The sequence below is a fragment of the Bos indicus x Bos taurus genome, chromosome 18 (genome assembly GCF_003369695.1).
Source record: "Bos indicus x Bos taurus breed Angus x Brahman F1 hybrid chromosome 18, Bos_hybrid_MaternalHap_v2.0, whole genome shotgun sequence".
Classification (NCBI taxonomy): Eukaryota; Metazoa; Chordata; class Mammalia; order Artiodactyla; family Bovidae; genus Bos; species Bos indicus x Bos taurus.
The window spans coordinates 19,332,831-19,355,867 of record NC_040093.1 but is presented as its reverse complement, the minus strand read 5'-3'; the positions used below and the strand labels follow the sequence as shown (position 1 = coordinate 19,355,867).

At 48.8% G+C, this 23,037-nt stretch overlaps 1 protein-coding gene and 1 non-coding gene across 3 annotated transcripts; both read right to left on the bottom strand.

Moving 5' to 3' along the window:
- Positions 1–3,225: 3,225 nt before the first annotated feature.
- NPHS1 (NPHS1, nephrin) lies at positions 3,226–23,037 on the bottom strand. Of its 2 annotated transcripts, XM_027514169.1 has the most exons (30): positions 22,269–22,326; positions 22,170–22,200; positions 21,947–22,131; positions 21,748–21,870; positions 21,450–21,578; positions 20,871–20,952; positions 20,386–20,489; positions 20,082–20,209; positions 19,823–19,994; positions 19,478–19,635; positions 19,085–19,229; positions 18,860–18,984; positions 17,151–17,337; positions 16,825–16,954; positions 16,510–16,682; positions 15,919–16,059; positions 15,681–15,821; positions 15,068–15,189; positions 13,926–14,097; positions 13,674–13,830; positions 13,427–13,578; positions 11,823–11,934; positions 11,558–11,739; positions 9,765–9,821; positions 7,429–7,548; positions 7,266–7,290; positions 7,082–7,157; positions 6,830–6,923; positions 6,611–6,726; positions 3,226–3,858 (listed from the first exon to the last, which is right to left on the bottom strand). In XM_027514169.1, exons 1-30 carry the CDS (start codon positions 22,324–22,326, stop codon positions 3,727–3,729), a joined length of 3,729 nt encoding a protein of 1,242 aa, XP_027369970.1. In that variant the 3' UTR covers positions 3,226–3,726. The 2 variants fall into 2 exon arrangements, with proteins under 2 accessions (XP_027369970.1, XP_027369969.1); XM_027514168.1 differs by lacking the exon at positions 22,170–22,200 and having other exon boundaries at positions 21,947–22,161; positions 22,269–23,037.
- On the bottom strand, positions 4,197–4,299 carry LOC113876894. Its single transcript, XR_003506628.1, has one exon. It is a non-coding gene; the product is annotated as a U6 spliceosomal RNA (small nuclear RNA).

Here is a 23,037-nt window from a genome sequence, read left to right as displayed (position 1 = left end):
TTTCTGTCCTCGGGCACACAGAATGAATTAACCACTATCCTTGGTTCATGATGCAATCTGATCCATGCAAGGTCCCTTCTCTGATAATGAGAACTCGGCTGTCCTTAATATATTGATTTTCTTTTATGAATCCCTCTGTATTTAACTGATTTCCCACTGTTACTACCTCCCTTGTCCCAGGTACTAGCCCTTTGCACTACCTCAGGGCTCTAAGAGCCTGCACTAGGCAGCCCTCTCATTGTGCTTTGTTCTGACACCTTACCTCGGGGGGTGTCATGGCTCTCCACCTGGCACACACATGTGCATGCACACACACTCACACACACTCAGGCAGTCTTTGAGATTGCTTTAGCCTAAAAAATACCATTAAGATTGAAAGCTCTTATTTTTTTTTCTCTTAGTTTATTTTTTTTAATACATATTTATTTATTTGGCTGCCCCGGCTATTAGTTGTGGCACCTGGGATCCCCAGTTTTCCTTATGTCACACAAGATTTTTTTTTTTTTTTTCCAGTAAGGCATGTGGGATCTAGTTCTCTGACCAGGGATTCAACCCAGGCCCCCTGTCTTGGGAGCACAGAGTCTTAACCACTGGACCACCAAGGAAATCCTTTTTTTTCTTTATCTTTAATCCTTCCTTTTCATAGTTTTATCGCCTTTTTTATTCATAATCCTAATGACTTTCTTTACTATGTAGTCGGATTTGTATATTTTGTTAGTTTCAAAGACCATACTTCTGGGTTTTTAAACAAGAATCTGCATTTTTCCTTTAATTTATTTGATTTAATTTTCTTGTTTCTTCTTCTTCCTCTGGGTTTATTCTATGGTTCATTTATTAGTTTCTTAAGATAGTCACCTCGTGACTTTGGAGCTCTCTCCTTTTCTAGTATAAGTATTTAAGGGTTAAATATTTTCCCAAAATTCTGCTTTTGATGCCTCTCACAAGTTCTGATAGGTAGTATTTCCATTTTCTTCCAGTACTAGATAGTCTTCATTTCCCCATGATTTCCTTTTCTTAACCTAACTTGAGCCCATCCAACTTGGTCTGTCTGGAATGTGGAATAAAGGCACCATATTTCAGTCAGACAAGCATGTGGTGCTCTAGAACTGGGGCAGCCAGTCTCTGGACAAGCAGTAATTTGGGACAAAGAGGGAAGCTAGGTATCTATAAGGAGAGGATGAGAGGAATTTGCTGAGGGATGCAGACAAGAGATGATGAGATCTAGGGAAAATCAAAAGAACTGGTCAGATCTGCACAACCCATGAGACGCGGTGGTACTTCCTATTCTTTGCCTCTATGACTTTATCATAAACCTTTACAATGTACTTTTAAACATCTTTTTAAAAAGATTTTCTTATGTGCACTTTTACATTTTAAAAGTCCTTATTGAATTCATTGCAATATTGTTTCTGTTTTCTGTTCTGGTTTTTTGGCCACACTGCATGTGGGGTCTTAGTTCCCTGACTAGGGATAGAATCCGCAAAACCTGAATTGGAAGGTGAAGTCTTAACCATTGGACCACCAGGGAAATCCCTGCAAAGTGCTTTTTAATCCTAACTTAAAAAAAATAAAATAAAATCCTAACTTTCATTTTGATGTAATATTAGGGCTACAGAAAAGTTCTAAGATGGATACAAAGAATTTCAATACATTTCACTCTCATTCCCCAAACGTCAACATCAAACCGCATACCCCGCTCAGAGGGCTCAAACATAGCTTGTGCACACCAGGACTCAGAAAAACTACAGAGACTGAGACAGAACTGTGTTTGAGTGTCTCTCTGTGGAGGTATGGGTCAGCAGTGGACTGCCACAGAGGCAGGGGCTCTGGGTGCAGCAGACTTGAGTATGGCATAAGCCCTCCTGGAGGAGGTCGCCATTAACCCTACCATAGAGCTGCCAGAACTTACACAGGACTGGGGAAATAAAACTCTTCAAGGGCACAGACAGAACCTTATGTGCACTAGGACCCAGGAGAAGGGAGCAGTGACCCCACAAGAGACTGACCCAGACTTGCCTATGAGTGTCCAGGAGTCTCCTGCGGAGGCGTGGGTCGGCGGTGGCCTGCTGCAGGGTTTGGGGCACTGAGTGTAGCAGTGCCTGCATGGGACCTTGTGAAGGAGGTTGCCATTATCTTCATTATCTGCATCATAGTTTGAGTGAGTGAGTGAAAGTCTCTCAGTCTGACTCTTTGCGAACCCATGGACTATACGGGATTCTCCAGGCTAGAATACTGGAGTGGGTAGCCTTTCCCTTCTCCAGGGGATCTTCCCAACCCAGGGATCGAACCCAGGTCTCCCACATTGCAGGTGGATTCTTTACCAACTGAGCCATAAGGGAAGCCCATCATAGTTTGGCCCCAGGTAAAAAACAGGGAGGGAACACAGCTCCACCCATCAATAGAAAATTGGATTAAAGATTTACTGAACATAGTCCCACCCATCAGAACAAGGCCCAGTTTCCCCCTCAGTCAGTCTCTCCCATCAGGAAGCTTCCATAAGCCTCTTATCCTTCTCCATCAGAGGGCAGACTGAAAACCACAATCACAGAAAACTAACCAGACCAGTCTAATCACAGGGACCACACCCTTGTCTAACTCAATGAAACTACGAGCCATGCCGTGTAGGGCCACCCAAGACAGACGGGTCATGGTGGAGACTTCTGACAAATTTGGTCCACTGGAGAAGGGAATGGTAAACCACTTCAGTATTCCTGCCTTGAGAACCCCATGAACAGTATGAACAGTATGAAAAGGCTTTATTATAGTGCCTTTTAAAAAGTATTTATTTATTGACTGCACCAGGTCTGGGACATAGGATTTTCGATCTTCACTGCAGCATATGGGATCTTTAACTGTGGCCTTGTGGAGTCTTGTTCCATGACCAGGGATTGAACCCAGGCCCCCTGCATTGGGAGCACAGAGTCTTAGCCACTGAACCACCAGGAAAGACCCTATGGTGCCTGTTTTTAAGGTCACTTTTGTTTAGGTAAATTTATGTACCATAAAATGCACCCATCTTAAGCATAGAGTTCAGTGAGTTTTGACCACCACAGTCATCACATAGAAAATTATTATCACCCTCTCAGAAGTTTTCTCATATGTTTTGTAGTCAGTTCCTTCTCATGGCCCCAGGCAACCACTAATTGCTCTGTCCCTGTAGATTAGCTTTGCCGGTTCTAGAATTTCTATGAGCAAAACCGTACAGTATGCATTCTTTTGAGTACAGCTTTTTCAATAAAGTCTGTTTATTTTCTGTAGAGTCTATTTATGTATACATATGTGTCATAGTTTATACATTGTGTTGTAGATAACTGTGGAAAAGCATAAAACAAGTAGGATATAACAATGGCTCATAAATTCCACTTATTAGCTATTTCAGATTTAGTTGAACTCAAAATGAACTGAGTTTTTAGTATGTTTTTTCCCCACTTCTAAAATTTTTACTTTAAAAAGCATAAAGACACTTTTATTTATTGAGATGTCTTTTACAATCCACTGTGTCCCTACAGAGAACTCTAAAACCAAGCATCAGAGGAGCCCTGTTGATACTTGGACCAGCTTGAACCATCTGTCACTTACACACACCCCTCCACTTCTCCTCCTGAAAAAGCCCCGTCTCTTTGTGTCCAATGGAGCTCACTTAACAGGCTCAGCCTAGCTCAGAATAAAAAGGACAGTGGGCATGTTGTGTCTTGCAGGTGTAGGAAAAGGGTGTTGAGGAGGTTCTCACACCAGATGTCCCCTCAGCTCAAAGGGTATAGCATCAGGTTCCACAGGGTCCAGATCTCCTGCCACCTGATCATAAATTCCTCTTGCATCCTCATATCTGTCTCCAGGCCAGCGGAAATCACAGGAGTCCTGACAAGCAAAGGTGGAGTTAGAACCATAGAAAGATGCTATGGGTGAGTCATGTTTGCAGCTCTGGGGGATACACCTTCCTGCTCTACTTCACAGGAAAGAAAAATGTTTTAACTTCTAATTATAAAGGCAATTCCAACATATACAAAGAGGATAGTGATTATAATAAACCCCTGTGAACCTATCACCTAATTTCAACCTTTGGTCAATCTTGATTTATCTTTATCTCTATCATCCCTTGCTGCCACTAACTGGAATTCTTTTAAAGCAAATCCAAGATAACTCATAATTTCATGTCAAAAAGCAATTTAAATGTCATACATGTGAAACTTTTCTTTTTGAATATGGAACACATCACAAATTTGCATGTCATCCTCACACAGGGGCCATGCTAATCTTCTCTATATCATTCCAGTTTTAGTATATGTGCTGCTGAAGCAGGTATGTGAAACTTTTAATTAGCCCACGATATCATCCTAAAGGAAATCAACACTAAATATTCACTGGAAGGACTGATGCTGGGGCTGAAGCTCCAATACACTGGCCACCTGATGTGAAGAGCCAACTCATTGGAAAAGACCCTGATGCTGGGAAATATTGAAAGCAAGAGGAGAAGACAGAGAGGATGAGATGGTTGAATGGCATCATCAACTCAATGGACATGAGTTTGAGCAAACTCTGGGAGATGGGGAAGGACAGGGAAGCCCGATGTGCTGCAGTCCATGGGGTCTCAAAGAGTCAGACACAACTTAGCAACAGAACAACAACATCAGTTAGGGAATTGTGGCATGTGAGTCTTGATTCTGTTGGTTTTATGAATGTCCAAAACACTACCTCATCAAAATAGAAGAGATTAAAGGCCATGGAGGGTGGTCGTTGGAGAAGGCAATGGCACCCCACTCCAGTACTTTTGCCTGGAAAATCCCATGGACAGAGGAACCTGGTAGGCTGCAGTCCATGGGATCGCTAGAGTCGGAGACGACTGAGCGACTTCACTTTCCCTTTTCACTTTCATGCATTGGAGAAGGAAATGACAACCCACTCCAGTGTTCTTCCGCACTGGTCGTTGGAGAAGGCAATGGCACCCCACTCCAGTACTTTTGCCTGGAGAATCCCAGGGACGGCGGAGCCTGGTGGGCTGCCGTCTCTGGGGTCGCACAGAGTCGGACACGACTGAAGCAACGCAGCAAGCAGCAGCAGCAGCAGGGTGGTCCTTACTGAGGATGTGCTTTGCCTTAGATTTTGGGAGAAAATGGTTGTTTTTGATCAGCAAACTTTAGAGCAAGCAGCCAAATATGGCTCGTTGCATGTTTTTGTATTGCCCAAGAATATTTTTTATATTTTTTAATTGCTGAGAAATATTTGTTAAAAAAGAGTGATACTCGTGACATGTGAGAACTATATGAAGTTCAAGTTTCAGTGTCGAAAAATAAAAGTTTTATTGGAAGTTAGTCATAATTATTTATGTATTCTCTATGGCTATTTTTATGGCAGAGTTGAGTAGTTTTTAGGAAGACACTATATCCTGCAAAGCCCAAAATATTTACTGTCTAGCCCTTTACAGGAAAAGTGTGCAGGCTCTATCTGTGCTTTTAGAGGGCATGTGTGTTCAGCACCATGGACAGCATCGCGTTCTTTCCACAGTGGTGGGGAGGCCGGTGCCCCATTGGGAACAAAGTTACAGAGGGAAGTCTTTGGCCCACAGGTGCCAGAGCATTAGTCAAGGCCACACAGAAAGTCAGGGGTTCTGCCCCATCTCTTTCTGTGAGCCAGTAGGTGGGGCTTAGTTGGTGGTCAAGGTGCTTGTTTGTGGTTTGTGCCTGCCCAACCACCATCTTCACTTCCCTCTGGGTTCTGCATCTCTCTCCCACTCTCAGTTCAGTGGATTGAGTGGGGCTGGCCTCTAATCCCAGATGCCATGTGTGGACACTGCCCCAGATTTGTCCAACTAGTATATATTCTATCTCCTGCCTCAGTGAACCAGCAACATTCAGCAACAACTATGTGAACCGAGCTAAACCACTAAGAGTCCGAGTTGGGGCTTTGGAGCGATTGGATAAGAGGCATTCTCTTTCTCTCAAGGTTTATAATCTAATAGGATAGAAACCTGGATTTGCTAGGGATTGTCTTTAGAGAGAAAATTCTGGGTAGGCCTGAAGACAATTCTGTCTCTTGACTTTTCCATTGAGTGGGTCCAAAAAGTATTTCTATCTCTCTGCTGTAACCAGTATAGTGGAGATGGCTAGTTATCCAACCAAATACACACCTTCCTTCTTCCACAGTAACAGAATCCTAGTAGGGCACAGAGCTGCCAAGTAGACTGCATTTCTCAGCCTCCTTTGCAGTTAAGGTGTGGCCATGTCCATATTCTCACCAGTGGAATAAGAGCAGTGTGTACATTTCTGGGCCTGGACCATAAGTCAGGGTCGTGCCTCTACCATGCTCTCTTTTTCCCTTTCCCACAAGCTGAAACCCCCAGTGAACTGGCCCATCCATGTAAACTTGTTCAACTCACTAGGGGATGGCAGAGGAACACAATGGAAAGAGCATGGGTTGCAGAATAACCATGTGCAGCACAGCCACTCCCCTCTGACTGCTACACGAGAAAGAAATAGGCTGTCTTGTTTAGGCCACTGGATTATGGCCAGGCCTCTTTGCTACAGCAGCTAGCTTACCTGAACTAATACAGGCAGTAGGAGGGGGATCTCCGGCACTAACTAGGAAATATTTCTGTGGATATAAATCTCCTCACCATTTGTACTTCATCGTAGAGGGGTCCCCAGGCCCGAGATGGAGCATACACTCTTTCCACCTCATCATACAGGTGCCCAGGAAAGGCCATATTCTCCTCCTCAAGAGCCCTGAGACCTGGAATTGGAGTGGGGAGGGGAAGTGATGATCAGACAGCTAGGTCTAGATGTCAGGAGTATCAAAGGTGGGGAGAGGATGTTCCACTGTGCACACCACTCACCTAGGGGATAAGACACCTCCTCCATCGTGGGGGGAAGCTGGGGGCTGAAGTCCCTCATGGAGTGGTAATATGGCTCTACATCTGTTGTGCTAACCTGTCCACAACCCCCCCACCAATAAAAAAGCATTAAGTGTTTTCCATCCTCTGACTCCATCATTCCTGGAAAGGACAATGATTAACCTAAAGCTAATGGTGGGATTTTAGTCACAGTCAATTCCCTGTCAGTGGGGTGTCAGGACCACCCCCACTTACGGTGGAGCTTCGAGTGTCCCGATCTCCAGTCCACTGGCTCTCCTCATATTCATTCCTGACTCGGTCTTCCTCCGACCTTCCAGGATGGAGGCATGGGGAGGCAGTTGGGCACTGACCCTTTGACAGCTGTCACCCTCAAATCTCCTCCCCAGAGTCTTCCTTACAGACAGATATCCCCACTTACCCTGTCTCTGTCTTCTCGGAAATGCCTGAGGGAAGTAGGGGAAAAGGGGTCAGAGATACACCCCTTGAGCCCACTTGGCCCTGGGAGACCTTCAGTATGCAGCAAACCCAGAGTTCCCATCACCCTTGGACTCTGTCCCAGCAGGAGAAGGGTCTCTCCTCACCCTCAGCAAGACGCTTCAGTCTCCGCTGCCAGAGGAATCCCCCGACACAGGAGGCATTTGAAAGCAGCAAAAGACCTCCAACAGCAAGCAGCACAGGCAGCAAGGGCATCTCCGAGGGTCCTGTGGGGTGGAAGTTACCCCTCGATGAGCCCAAACAATTGGTTTCAGACTTCAATTGAGGTTCTCTGAAAAAGCCTGTCCCTGACCAAGCAAAGCCCTCCTCCTAGGTCAGGGAAGCAGATGGGCAGGGGTTTCTATGTCCACTCCTGTTTTAAAAAATGTCTTGGCTGCACCACAGGGAATGTGGGATCATAGTTCCCTGACCAGGGATTGAACCCATATCCCTTGCATTGGAAGCACAGTCTTAACCACTGGGCTACCATGAAGACCCCATGTTCACTCCTCTTGCCACCCGAGAGCAGGTGGCTCCTTTCTCAAATCAAGGCATTAGCAGTGCTACTGCTAATGCTACCTTTGTCCAAGCCCCATGTATGGACTCAAGGAGGAACTTCAGGTCCTTAGCTGGGCATTCAAGATCTTCTATGACCTGGCCTCTTCCCACATCTTCACTCTTGCCCACCAACTATTGACCCTCCAGCCACACAAAACTAACCGCTGGCTGTTTCCAGAATCATTGAGGCAAACCCACACATCTAAGCCTTTAAATAGTAGAGTGTCTGTCTTTAAATGTCCTTTCATCTCAAGCAAGCTTCTATTCTTTCAAACTTCATCTCAAATGACTTCCTCTTTGCACAAACTTCCATCTCAGACAACATCAGAATCCTCTGCTATATCCGTGAGGATAAGACTGAGTCCCTCTCAGCAGCCATCTGCTCAGCACCCATTTCCCCACCTCCTGCTAACAGGACTCATTTTCCTTTGCCAGTAATTACCCTGCTCTCAGTCTGGTTGGCTCCGTAGGACTCCATGGAGGACACATAGCCTGACTTGGCCGTTAAGAGTTCCCATCCCCATTCCCACAGTGATCAGTTCAGAGACTGGCATCTGACCCAAGGTAGATTTTTGGCAGAACACCTAGGACACGCTTCGGCTAGTTGCTAAGAAGTGAAATAAAAGTTGAAGGTGTGGGAGGACTTCTCTGCCTTCTTAAGAGAAAAATCTGAGAAAGAAGTCATCAGAGTTGAAGGCAAAGTTGAGAGAGTGGGAAACTGATTCTTGGTGAACATTTTGAGTACCTGAATCCAGCCACAATTGGAGTTTCAATTTCATGAGCCAAGCCATTCTTTGTATTGTCAACAACAACTGAATTTCTGTCATTTACAACCTTCTCAGACTCTAAAGGGGATTGATTATTTGCAAAATGGTCATGATTGTCTCACTATATGCATAGTCTGAGAGCTTTCCTGGTGGGTCAGATGATAAAGAATCTGCCTGCAAAAAAAGAGACCTGGGTTCAATCTCTGGGTGAGGAAGATCCCCTGGAGAAGGCAATGGTTACCTACCCCAATATTCTTGCCTGGAGAATCCCATGGACAAAGGAGCCTGACGATGTACTGTCCATGGGGGTCACAAATAGTTGGACATAACTGAGCAACTAACATGCATACTCTTAAGACTTCCCCCTACACTAACTCTGAGTTGAGCCATGCCACTTGCTTCAGCCAGTAAGATACAATGAGAAGCTCAAAGGGAAATCCATCATGATCCAGTGGTTAAGACTCCACAGTTGAAATGCAGAGGATGTGGGTTCAATCCCTGACTGAGGAGCTAAGATCCCACATGCCTCACGGCCTGGCCCAAAATTTTTTAAATAATTAATATTTAACAATTAAAAAATAATCCGAAGCTTGAAAAGTGCCTGTAAATTGTAACTTGCGCTCTCGTTGCTTTTAGGACTCTAGTGACCACCTCCATGTGAACGAGCCAAGGAGACACTTGTGACCTGGTGATCTCCAATGTCCCAATTACAAGTCAGATTGCCAGATGAGTGAGGAGAGGCTATCCTAGATCAACAGGTCCCAGCAGAGCTGCCAGCTGACCATAGCCCAGAGCAGAACTGTTCAGCCACTCACAGAATCATGAGAAATCATGTTTGTTGCTATAAGTGCCCATGTTTGGGATAGTTCGTTATGCAGCAAAAGCCAACTGACACAGGCTCTGCACAGGGAAGAGAGAAATTTTATCACATGCAGGTAAATTAGGAAAAAAGAAAATTTATCACACTCAAGTAAGAGGAAGAGCTAAGGATATGAGTGAGGGCCTGTGGGTCTGACTTAAGTCTTAAGGGACGATAGTCATAAGGCAGAGAGGGTGGGATTAGAGACCAGAAAGTTGTTTTTAAGAGGCAGAGGGCTATTTGGGGATTGAAGACTTACCTGCAGGCTGCTCTGTGGGTAGCTGGTAGTCGGGTTCTCGAGAAGGTTGGTCTAGACCTGGGAGGTGGAGATAGAGAATGAAAATTAACATCAACAAACTGAGATAAACCTTAAATATTTCTATGTCTCCTATTAAGCTTTGCAACCCAGTTTTGAGACTTATAGGAATTAATTTCTGACTTTAGGAATATTTCAAAGAGAACTGGAAATTGCTGATGATAATGATGATACTATTAATAGCCATTCTAAACCTAATGCTAATAATAAAATAATATATTGTTGATGAGTGCTTTAACCTGAATTGTCAACTTGGGGGATTAATTTTTAAAAATTCAGGGTTCTCTGGATGCCTTAATATAGGTATAAGTTTTAGAGCAAGGGAGGTGAATATAGTACTACTTTATGCTTTAGTGCTTAAAGGGAAAACTGGAACAGGGAAAGAGGAGGCAACATTGTAGGGATGGGAAAGAGTCCTTACTTCCATGAGGAAAAAGTCTGCCCTATCAGAAAGGCAAAGGGGGAAAAAAGCAGGAGGAAAAGGGGACAACAGAGGTTGAGATGCTTGGATGGCATCACTGACTCGATGGACATGAGTTTGAGCAAGCTCCGGGAGTTGGTGATGGACAGGGATGCCTGGTGTGCTGCAGTCCATGGGGTTGCAAAGAGTTGGACACGACTAAGCGACTGAACTAAACTGATCAGAAAGGAAAAGATAGAAAAAGGGAACTTTCATGGGGCAAAGTAAACAAAAAGTGAGTGGGGGCATTTCTTTAAATTAGCATCTACATAGCGCTAGCTTTGTACAGGGCCCTGTTCTAAGAGCTTCAGATATATTAATTTATATATTTCTTACAATTGTCTAAGATAGACCTTACTTTCAGAAACTGAGGTACAGAGACTGGAGACACACTTTATCTTTACAGACTGAGGCTCAAAGGTTATACTGAGTCTTCAGTACTTGCCTAAGGTCTCACACCTAGGAAGTTGCAGACCTGGGACTTGAAACCAGGTTTGTTGGAACCAGGCTCTGTGTGATTGGCCACTGCGCTGTAGTAGTCTACCAGAGTCCACATGTTCTCGTTCGTATTCAAGGAATTAATCTGTGTCATCAAAGTTGCTGAATTTATTGACATAAAGTTGTTTGTAATACCTCCTAATTTCCCCTTAATGTCTGTAGGATCAGTAGTAATGTTCCCTTTTTCATCCCTTATATTGGTTAAGAGTGGTGTCTTCTTTCTTTTTTCATCTTGATTAGCTCTATAAACATTGCTCTTTTCAAAGAATCAGCTTTTGATTTCATTATTTTCTTTTATTGTTTTTCAATTTCCTAATTCATTAATTTCTGTTCTTTATTATTTCCTTCCTCTTGTCTACTTTGGGTTTAATTTGCCCTTCTTTTCCTAGTCTTTTTAGGATGGAAACTTAGTCAATTTGAAGACTTAAAAAAATCTGAGAACTTAATGCTATAAATTTCTTGCTAAGCACTGCTTTAGCTGCCCCTCACAATTTTCATTTGTTTTCATTTTCATTCAATTCAAATTCTCTTTGAATTTCCCTTGTGTCACTAATCACATTCAGACAGTATAGTCTAGTGGCAAAAACTAGTCTCTGGAGTTCATCTGCCTGAGTTTAAATTTCATCTGTAGCTCCTTCTACCTGTGTGAGTTTTGACAAGTTGATTAACCTCTCTGGACCTCAGTTTCTCCATCAGCAAAAAGGGAATAATAGTATCGACTCCACCCTATAAGTCCTCTGAGTAATTCTGCAAATTGTGCAAGAATGTCCCTTCCCACCTGGGGTCGTGATCGAGATCTGGGACACTTTGTCAGCTAGTCCGCTGTCACCCAGGGCATTGCTGGCCAGCAACCAGACCCTGTATCGTGTAGAAGGCTGCAGCCCGGTCAGTGTGAAGGTGGTGGCCTGGGGTGGTAGGACATCCATGTAGAGGAACCCTGGAGTCTCCAGAGCCTCATACCTGCATAAAAGGGAGGGCAGTCAATCAGGAAGGTACCCCAGCCCTATTGGCTACAACCCTTTCCTTTCATGATAGAGACCTACCTGATTTGGAACCTCTGTGGCAAGCCCCCATCAAAGCCAGGCTTCCACTCCAGGCCCACTGAATATGGGGTCATGCTCACAGCCTTCAGTCCCGATGGCGGATCAGGGCGGCCTTTGAGGTGAGGGATGGGGGACATAGAGGATTCAGAAGGATTCTGGAAGATTCCTTCCAGATTCTTGCTAAGAATGATTTCAAATATGTAGTTGAGTCTCATTATTCATGGTGGTTATGTTCTCTAAAGTCAATAGCAAATACCAAGCCATTGCTTCCAAGGGAAATGCAGGCTTAGACTCCCACGAGCCTCCAGTCACATTTTCATCAACCAATTAATGCATGATATTGTATTATGCATGTTTCTGCTTAAAGATATCTTATTTAATATACCTGTTGATTCATTAACATTGAATGAATTGCTGGAACTCAAACCTGTTCAAAGCTTACCAAACACACGTATTTTCTCCAAATGGCGCATCTCAGCCTTCCTAAGCTTAGGAACACCAGACAGCACTTTAGTGCTGTGCTTGAGGGCCATTTTATGTAGCAAAACGATTAACAAAAAGCACAAAGGTGCAAAAAGCGAGAGCTGTAAGAAGGCAGAGTGTCATCTTGTTCCACCTCTGCTGAGAGTGTACTCATTGCGTGACTCAAATTTTTCATCCCCTCTTTACAGTCCCCTGAATGTCTGGGAAAGCAGAATGAGTATTGATTTGGGACTTATGAATAAGTTCTAACAAGTAGGCAAAACTGTAAATACAGACTCTGCCAATGATGAAGATTGACTGTATGACACATGTTTCTTGTAGTGGACTTTTGTGTCTATCTCATATCCATTCCCCTCATTTCTTCTGGTTACAGAACACTGAATACCCATTGGAGAGTCACTCGCCCACATTCTCAGGCCACGTGCATCTGATGGAAGTGACTCCCCTCCTTGTAGGATGGACACATGACTGGGTCTGGCCAACAAGAACAACAATCAGGTTGTCTTCCTTTCACCACCTGACTGGTCAGGAATGGGCTGGGAGTCAAGGGGAGCCAGTGGATCTTAATTCTAGTACTTTCATGCCACTGTTAGGAAGCCTTACAAGATAGCCAACACAGAGAAAAGTAATCCAGAGAGATGGAGAGTTCTTGATGACAGCTGAACCTAGATCCAGCGACTCCTGAAAATCTACTTTTCAGTTGCATTGCATTCAGTCACTCAGTCATGACTCTTTGTGACCCCGTGGACTGTAGCATGCCAGGCTCTTCTGTCCATGGGGTTCTCCAGGCAAGAAAACTGGAGTGGGTTGTCATTTCCTTCTCCAGGGGATCTTCCCAGAACAGGGATCGAACCTGTGTCTCCTGCACTGGCAGGTGGGTTCTTTCCACTGAGCCACCAGGCTTGGGGCAATAAGAAACCCCTTCCATTTTTTCCTTTGTTGTCAGTTTCCGTAAAAAATCCAGTCTCCAATGGGACTTTTGGAGCAGGCAAAAACTCCATCCTCATTCATAAACACTTCTCAGGTTTCAGGAACACTGTCATTCTGGGACCAACCAGAGACCGGGGGATTGACTTAGGGGATTACCCTCCCAGCAGCCTCCCAGCCCTCTCCCACCATACTGATGCTGACGAGTTGAATGTTGGTGTGGTCCGAGCCGAGGGGGTTGGTGGCTATGCATGTGAAGAGGGCATAGTCCTGGGCTGCAGACACGTTGGCAATGGTCAGAAGGCTGCTGTGGACGCCACCCTGGTGATATGTGTGCTCTGTGTACCTGGAGCGGAGATGCAGCAGGGACTCAGGGAGGGTGACTGGGGCTGGGGGATCGAAGGTAGGGCTGGAGTGCTACCTGGTTCGGCCTGGACTCACCTTGGATCCTGGAGATCCAGAGGGACCCCGTTTTTGGTCCAAGTGAAGACGATGTTGGGGACGCCTCGGGCACGACAGTGAAGGGTGGCAGAACTAGTGCTGTCCCCAGCTGCAGCCACTTTCGTTAGGGGAGCGGGATGCTCCACATGGGGGGCAACTGGAGGGGTTGGAGCTCAACATGAGGTGTATGGAAGGACATGATATGTGGATTTAGTGGCAGGCCTTGAAGTTAGGGCTTTGGTTGTTACTCACATCTGACAACAAGACGGACCAGCCCTCGGGCTGGAGGTGCCACCCCATTGTCCACAATGCATTGGTAAGCACCAGCCTGGGTCAGCTTGGCATGGTGAATACGAAGACGCCCTGTGGATCCCTTTGACATCTTCTCCATGTCATCCAGATTCTGGTCCTCCCCTTCTTCTCCCTAGAGGTCCAAGACTTGGGAGATTGTCCCCAGGTCCAGCCCCAGCTCCATTAGCCCTCAAACTGAGTCCCCATCTGCAGCCTCTATCTCCCAGCCACAATCACTCTTCCTAGCAAAGAAAAAAATTTCCCTGTCATTCCACCCAATCATTCATTTATTTATCCCACCATTCATGCATGGATCCATCCATTCAGCCACCAATCCAGTCAACTACTCATCCATCCATTTACTCAACCATTCTTGCTTGGAACCTTCTATTCACCCATCCATCAATGTATTTAACCATCCACCTATCTGTCAATTCATTCATTTATCCATACATCCATCAATCTTCCCTTCCATTCATTCATCCATTCACCCATCATTCATCTAACCATTTGGTTCCTTCTACCCATCCATTCACCCTTCTATCTACTTATCCACTCCATCTATTCACTCAAACACATGCACATCAATACATCCATGCATCTGTTCATCAATTTATCTGGCTGCCTATTTATCCATCTCTCCATTGGCCTGTGCACCCACCCATCTATCCATCCATTTATCCATTTTCCTTCCATAGACATCTTTTCCACCGATGGTGTATCTACCCATCCATCTACTCTCTAATCTAATCAATCTACTCATTTCTCTCATTCAATCATCTAATTGCCTAATTTATTGATCCATTTATCCACTCATTCACTTGCTTATTTGTCTATCTGTTCTTCCATCCACTCATTCATCTATCTACTAACTCATCCACCCACCACGTATCCATCCATATATCCAACCATGTACCCCCCACCCACCTGATTATCTATTCACTTATGCACTTATCCATCTACCATTCAACAGTTAGTTCTTCGAGCATGTCCTGACAACTACAGTTATATAGGGTCATAAAGCCCCTCCTCTCGAGGAGCTTACAGTCAAGAAATCACATCTCCCAGCCCACACCTCTATTTACCAAAGGTTAGATCCTCACCAGCCTCTCCCAGTTGAACATCTCAGGAAGGATGGGATTGGCATCCACAGTGCAGACTATGTCCACAGAATCCCCAACATTCACCTCAGTGGGGTCTTGGAGAGCTCGGATGGTGGGAGCATCTAGGGAAGGCAGGAGCTTGGGGAAGGCATTTGGGCCCAGACAGGCCATGGTGGAAGAGGGCTCCAAGGTGGGAGGGGTGTCTTAGAGGTGCCCGGGAAAGTTACGAGTGTGATCAAGTCTGCCTTTAGAATAAAGTTCTCCGTGTTAGTGAGGTTGTCCCCACCGTCTACTATGCTACTGTAGTGACAAGAGTAGGTCCGATGGACTTCCAGAATTGCGTGGATTGGCTTGGCTTCCTGACCGGAGTAGGTGGGCAGAGATTCTACAAAGGGTCTCTCTAATGGGCACGTTTCCCAAAGTGGGCGTGGCTCCGTCACAGTAGGGTCTCCCAGAATGGGGAGGTTTCCAGGATGGGTATATCCCTTGGGTGGGCGGAGCTTCCATAAAGAGGAAACTCCACAGCGAGCAAGACTCCCTGGGTGGGCGGGGCTTCCGTGATGGGCGGGGCTCCCAGAGCCCCTTAGTTTCCTACGGTGATGAGGGGTCTCACATTGTACATCCAGTCTCACGAGAGCTTCCGCCGTGCCCTCCGAGTTCTGACAGTGCAACTGGTAAAGGCCATCGTCAGCGCGGGTCACATTCCATAGCTGCAGCGCTCCACCAGACAGGATACGATGCCGAGGGCCGCCAGCTGTGGGAAGTAAAGGTGAGGAGCTTGCTAAATCCGCCCTCAACCCCGTCCGGGAGTCCTGGAGACCTGCGTCCCTCTCCATGCCCCCTCCGTGCACCTGGGCTGAGTCGGTAGCCGCGGAAGGTCCAGTTGAAGGCCTCCGGGGCGGGGTTGGCAGACACGGAGACGGGCAGCAGTGCCTCGCCCTGCTCCACCGCGGTCACCACAAGCACCTGCTCCCCCAGGAACTCTGGAGGGTCTGCGAACGAGGAGGCCCCGCGGGGAGTCAAGATTGTTAAGGTTCGGGCCCGGGGATGGATTTGAGATCAGGTGCAGGTATAAAGGGTTAAAGTCGAGGTCTCGCCGAGATTTTAAGCTTGTGGACAAGGGAGCAATTAAGTTCAGAGCTGAGATGGGGGGTTAGGTTCAGAGAGACCAGAGTCAGACTGAAGGATGGAAACAGGGTTCGGGATACGGGTCAAGGTCAGGGGTTAGGATACAGGACAAAAAAGGAAGATGGGGGATGGGCAGGATAGGAATCGGTGCAGGTCGAGTGTCAGGATAAAGAGCAGGAAAGTTTCTGAAGTTAAGAATGAAAGTCAAAGACAGTATCCAAGTATTGTACTATATTGAATTGTATATTGTAACCCAAGTATTGTAGTATAGGGTCAGATAGGTATCAAGAGGGATGCCAGGCCTGCGCACGTACACAGCACGTTGAGGCGGTAGAAGGCGCTCACGGTTTCCCGCAGCTCGGTGCTGTGGGCGCTACAGGTCACGCGGTGGCCGTGGTCACGGGATGAGAGTCTCAGAAGGACGCTCCTAGCGGCGGCGGAACCTTTGAATGGAGCCCGGCGGGGCTGGGCGGCCACATCTTCCAGCCTGCAGACCGGGCCGGGAGCGGGACCAGAGCTAGAGTCTGGGTACTGGGTGCCGGGTACCAGGCAGGACGGCAAGTCGGGCGGGGGCAGGTTTCTGACTGTAAAGGAATGTGATCAGAACCGGGGAGGGACGGCACACTTACCTCTCCCCCTCCTTGTCCCACGACAAGTTGACTGGAGGGTTGCTGCTAACGCTGACGCACGTCAAGTTTAAGGCATCCCCGGGGCGTAGCGTCGACGCGTTGGCCAGGATCGTCACATTTGTCGGGGGGACTTCGGGAACAGGTGGGAGGAGCGAGGCTCAGAGGTGAAGAGGAGGGACTCAGCCCCGCCCAGCCGCGAGTGCGTCCTGGGCTCTTCAGCATCCACCCCTCCCCCAGCCGCCCCCACTCTCCCACCCCACCAGCCAAGGCTCCCTCTCAGTTCCCCGCCGCAGCAGCCCTCCCAGCCCCGCAGTGCGCCCCCTCACACTGCACCACGAGCTGCGTGGACGCGCTGAGCTGGCCGGCTTTGCACGTGAACTTGGCCTGGTTGTCCGACGGACCCGTGATCAGCACCAGCTCTCGGGAGAAGATGCTCCCCGACTTCTCCACACTTCCCAGCTGCACCCGCCGTGGTTCCTGGGGCGGCCGCGGTTCGGTCACGGTGCGCGAGTCCTAAGGGCCGAGACTGACTGGGGGACCAAGGGGAGCCCTGCCATCCCCGCCTCCCGAGACGTCCCCATTAGGTGGGCTGCCTCCAGCCCAGATAAATAAAGCCGTTGTGTGGTGAGGAAAAGGCGCCCCCTTCGGTGAGCATCGGCTAAGGCAGAGGAATGGGGACTAGAATTGAGCAGACCCCACCCGGCATCTCTCCCGTCTACTGGGTCCCAGGAGCCCCGAGATTTTGCAGTCTGAACCTGCCTCCAGTCCCACGCTTCACCCCCCACTCCCGCCCCGCTCCTCTGCTCTCTGGAGGCCTGCAACTGTCGGTGCCCTCGGCCGACCCTCAGCCCCACTCCTCGAAATTCATTCCAGCTATATTTACCAAACCTCCTACACCGGGAAACTCCCTTGGAATTCCCAAACCTTTCCCAGAATTTCTTCATTTTTGCCTCTCCTTAACTCTTTTTCTTAAAATCCAAAGCTTCCTCAAAGATTTCGTTTGATCTTTCCTTTAATTCCATTCCCTGGTCACAGATTTCTGAATCCACTAATGGCTTCTTATTATCCTAGTCCTTTACTTGAATCCTTTGTGTTGCCCTAATTCTTGGCATTTCCCCATCCAATTAAACGAGAGTCCCTTGGACAGAGATCAAACCAGTCAATCCTAAAGGAAATCAACCTTGAATGTTCAGTGGAAGGACTGATGCTGAAGCTCCATATTTTGGCCACCTGATGCAAACAGCCAGCTCATTGGAAAAGACCCTGATAATGGGAAAGATTAGGGCAGGAGGAGAAGGGGGTGACAAAGGATGAGGTGGTTGGATGGCATCACCGATTCAATGGACATGAGTTTTTGCAAACTCTGGGAGATAATGAAGGACAGGGAAGCCTGGTGTGCTGCCGTCCGTGGAGTTGCAAAGAGTCGGACACAGCTGAGCAACTGAACAACAACAAAATGAAATTTAATTTCATTCCTAGAATTCCTAGTCTTTCCCCCAGAATTTCCACTAGATTCCTAGTTTCCCAAGATTCTCCAAGAATTCAGTCAGAATTCTTAAATTTTAATGAAATTTCATTTTCTTACTCCCAATCCCAAGAATTCGACTTAATATTAAAATTAGTGATTTTTCAAATGTTCTATAGAATTACTAGTCTTTCCCCTTTATCCACCTTTGTCTTTGTTTCTGGAATTCTTACTCTTTCCCTAAAATTCTAGCCATTTTACCTTTATTCCAAGGTTTCATCAGAATCTCCTTTAGTTGTAATGAAATTTATTCCCTTTTCTCTAGAATTCCCATTCCTGATCCAGAATTCTTTAATTCTAGAATTCTTACTATTTTCCCAGAATTTCCTCAGTTTTCCTAAGATTGGATTTAATTCTTACGGCGTTTGTCTTTTCAGTTCCCTGCTGAAACTGAAAATCTCCGGTATTTTTCAAGAAACTCAGGTTGCCCTAGACTCTGGAGGAGAGAAAGAGCTTCATCTTTCCCCCGTGTTCCTGGCCACCCCACAACCCTTCTTGCTGGGCACCAACCTTGTACCAGGTGAGGGAAGGGTCTGGGTTGCCTCCAATGGCCAAACACACCAGCCTCACCCGGTTCCCAGCCCGGAGGCGCTGCCCCTCTGGAGGGCCTTCAATCCACAGCTTCTGGGCAGGATCTGTGGGGAAAGCTAGGTAGAGTGACTTCTCTCTGGGCTGGGGCCTGAGGTTGAGGGTCTTGAAGGATTGGGGTACCCCCGGGCAAGGGTGGAGGCTCACATTTCACATTTAGGGTAAGCGACTTCTTGAAGGTCTCTTTGGTGAAAGCCTCGCTAAAGGCCTCACACGTGAGGGTCAGACCGTTGTCCTCCCGTCGCGCCAGGAATGTCAGGTTAGACATGGAGATGTGGCCACCATGCAGGCCCTGGCAGGGATCGGGCTTCAGATTTGGAGACTAGGGAACCCCCATCCATGATACCAGCCCAGGTCACAACAGGGACCCATGAATCATCTCCACTGACTCATTTGTTAGACCCAGGGGGCCCTGGACGCCAGTCCAGGCTCCCTAGGGATCAAGGCTTCCCAGATTCCAGACCCCTCCTCTCCCGGATCCAGGAGATGTGCCCTCAGCTCCCTCCACCCTTGGACCCAGGAGCCTGACCCCCGCCTCACGTCCATGACCGTCTCCTCGCTGGGCTGCAGCTGCCGCCAGCCCAGCCACCATCGCAGGAGGACCCGTGGGCGACTGGACTTGGTGATGCAGGAGAGTGTCACGTTCTTGTTCTCAGACTGGGACGCAGATCCCAAGATAGTAATGGCACTGGGGGGGACTGCAGGGATGAACGGAGGAGAGACACTAAGCTGGGCTGGAAAGCTCACAGATCAGCCCAGACAGACAGGAGACTGGGGACAGATGATGAGGTCTTTGGCATCCGACCGGCATGGTTTGGGGGCACAAACAGATGGTTCCCTGGGGCATAGACTGACAACAGATGGGCAGCTGGCACCAGGACTCACAGGTGACCTGCAGCGTGACCCCACGTTCCTGGATCCCTGAAGATACACTGTTGTAGGCCTCGCAGCTGAGCCTCGCCCCATGGTCTTCCGGCCTCACGATCATCACTAAGAGGCTGCGTGCCACCGCCTGAGCATGTTCTGTGCCCCATGCTGTGGACACGGGCTGGCCATTCTGGAGACACGGACAGGCCTGGGCCAGCTCGGAGCCAGCGCCTGGCCCCCACCCTTCCCCCCACCTCCATGCCGCCTCTGCCCTCACCTTCAGCCACTGCAGTGTGGCTAGCGGATTCCCCCCTCGGGCCGTGCACAACAGCTCCAGGCTCTGCCCTGCCCGCACCTGCCCCTCATCCAGGCCTGGCCATTCTATGACGGGCGGCCCTGGGGGGACTGGGGAGCAACTGTCACTCAGTGGGCCCGGGGAGTCCATCCATTCTTTTCAAGTCCCACAACCTGCCGCTGAACCCCCATGTTTCCCCCTTGAGAACCTGAGCCTTCCATAATCCCTGTGCTCCCCGGGCCCCCCATTTCCTGTTCCCCAACAGCCGACTCAGTTCTCCACTTACACAGAACATTCATGGTGAATGAAGCCTTGATAGGGGTATCCAAAGCTGGGCTGGATCCTTCACAGACCAGTAACTGCCCATTATCCGAGCTCTGGGGTGTCACCCTAGGGTGGGAAATTGGAGTTCTTAAGTCAGTTATCATCTGAAATTTGGGTAGTCAAGGTAGAGAGGTGGGGATCCCAGGTCCCTACACCTAGTTTAAGTCTCTATGGTGATTTCCTTTAGGATCTAGAGCTCCGTGGAAGAGAGCTGAGGGTCAGCAGTGAGAATGGAGGTCCCAGAGGCCCACACCTGGCCAAAACCTTTGTACTTGATACTCTGGAACTAGGGTTCCTACAAAGAAGTTTTAGAGCATCCAGGTGGGGAATTGGGTCCCAGATGTACCTACCTGACCCAAGTTCCCATGCATGAGTCCCTAGGATATGGGGTTTTCATGGAGAAACTTGGAGGATCAGGCTGAGCGGGGGGCATCCCAGTTTCCATACCTGGCTGTGGCCTCCGTGGTGAAGAGTTTCTGCTGGGACCCCTCATTCACATTAGCAGAGATACCGGAAATTGTTTGTCCACCTTGGGGTTAACAAGAAGGCTAGACGAGTGGCAGGTTTCCCCCAGGGTAGATCCTGGAGGCCTGGCCTGAAAGCCTTCAGGATGAACATACAGCCCCCTCCCTCCTGGTTCTGGAGGCGAAACACCAGCTTCATTCTCTCTGCACATTCTGGCTTCCTTGAATCCCGGAGGCCCCAGGACTGGGTCCTGGGCCTCTCCTGTCCCCTCCCCTCCTTGCCAGGTTGTATCACCCACCCCTAGCTTCTCGTGTCTGCACCAAAAAGACACACATATCTCTGTTCGGAGCCTCAGCCTCTTCCCTGAGTCCTGGTCCAGCAATTACGAAAATTCTCAGTCCTTTCCCTGGATGTCCCCTCCCACTCACTGGGGCCCACACCACCCTCAGCATCTCCCCATGCCTGCTCCTTCATCCCATCTCAGGAGGGCCCTGATCACAGATACACCCCCTCCCCACTCCAGGGGCTTCACACTGCCCCCACCAGTTCACCCACACTCACTCAAGAGAAAGGTGATGTCAGGTGCTGGCTTGGCGTCCCCAGACACACAGCTGACCGTGTACTCCTGCCCAGCTACCCATGTGACTGTGCTCCCTGCTTCAGGGGTCAGCTGAAGCACCTTGGGGGGCACTGGTGAGAAAGGGTCTGGGGTGAGCTGGAACCGCCCAGAGGGATATAAGGGTTTGGGCTTTGAGTCTGAGGAAGCGGGGGCGGGGCTGGAGGCTTGGACTCCCCAACTCTGGAGATGGTGAGGGTGGAAGTCCAGACTCATGGGTCCTGGGGGGTCTCTCATTCATACCCAGGATGGAGAGGATCACTCTGGGAGACACGAGCTCAGGGCCTGTCTCTGAGCGGCCGACCTGGCACTCATACTCTGCATCATCGCTGAGGTCACACGCTTCAATATGCAGGTGGAATTCACCTGCAGGTAGGACCCAAGGTCAGGGCCGAGGTCAGCCTTGGCTGGTGGCTCAGGATCTCAGGGTCTGGCCCCTTACCTTTAGCAGGGTCTCCCTCCAGGCGATACCGCGGGAAGCTGGGGATCCTAGGATCGGGGCCGAGGAGCAGCCCGTCTTTGGCCCATTGCACCGCGCTGCCAGGGGCGCGGACCCCGCACCGCAGTTCAGCAACAGCCCCCTCCACCACTGTCAAGTTTTCGGGCAGAGCCCAGAAGCCTCGGGGGCTGAGGCCAGGATTGGCACCTGGGTCAGGCCTGGGGACACAGAGGTGTCAGTAGGAGAGGGCAGAGAGTCTGTCTGGAGAAGGGGCCACGGGAATGAGGGCCACCTGGCTCTGGTCACAGCCCAGGCTCCCACTCACCTGTCATCAGAAGCCCCAGGAGCAGTAGTGCAGCCTTGAAGTGGGTGCTCAGGGCCATCCCAGGTCCTCTGTCTTTGGTGTCTGCCGTATCCACGCCCACCTCCTGTGTCTGCCTGCCTTTCTCTGGGTCCCTCTTTATGTCTGCCCCTTACTTTTCTCTTTGTTTCTCTTTTTCTGTCTCCTTCTTTCTTTCTCTATTTCTCTCTTCCTGCCCTTTCTCTATTTCTGCTGTCCCTCCTGTATTCTATCTCATGCTCCTTCCTGCTCTAAGGTTCTCTTTCTCTCTCTCAGTCTCTATCTCCTTTCCCAAAGTCAGTCTCTGTTGCTCTTTTTTCTCTCATGCCACTCCCACCCCTGGTCTCCACTCACAGCCCCTCAGGGAGGACCCACCGCTGAACCCGGCAGGCCCCGTGAGCCCAGGAGAGCGAAGATGCAGTCAGTGGCAGAACTGGGCCTGTTCTCAGTCGATCTCGTCCTCACACTGCTCATCCTCACCTCCCCCAGGCACCCTCTTGAGTCTCCAGCTTCAGGCCTCTGCCGGAGGGCTCCTCCCAGCACAGCTGGAGCAAGAAATCCCCTGTCAGCACATGCCAGGCACATCCCTCGGTCCCTCCCTAGCCCCCATGACCCCAGGGGCCTGTCTTGCCCAGGGGTAAATGGGAGCAGGTCAGACCCAGGAGGTCCCAACACAGCATGGGGAGCAGAGAGCTGGGCCTAGCCTGGGGGTAAGACTCCCCCACTTTTCCTACCCTGGTACCTGACCTTCAAG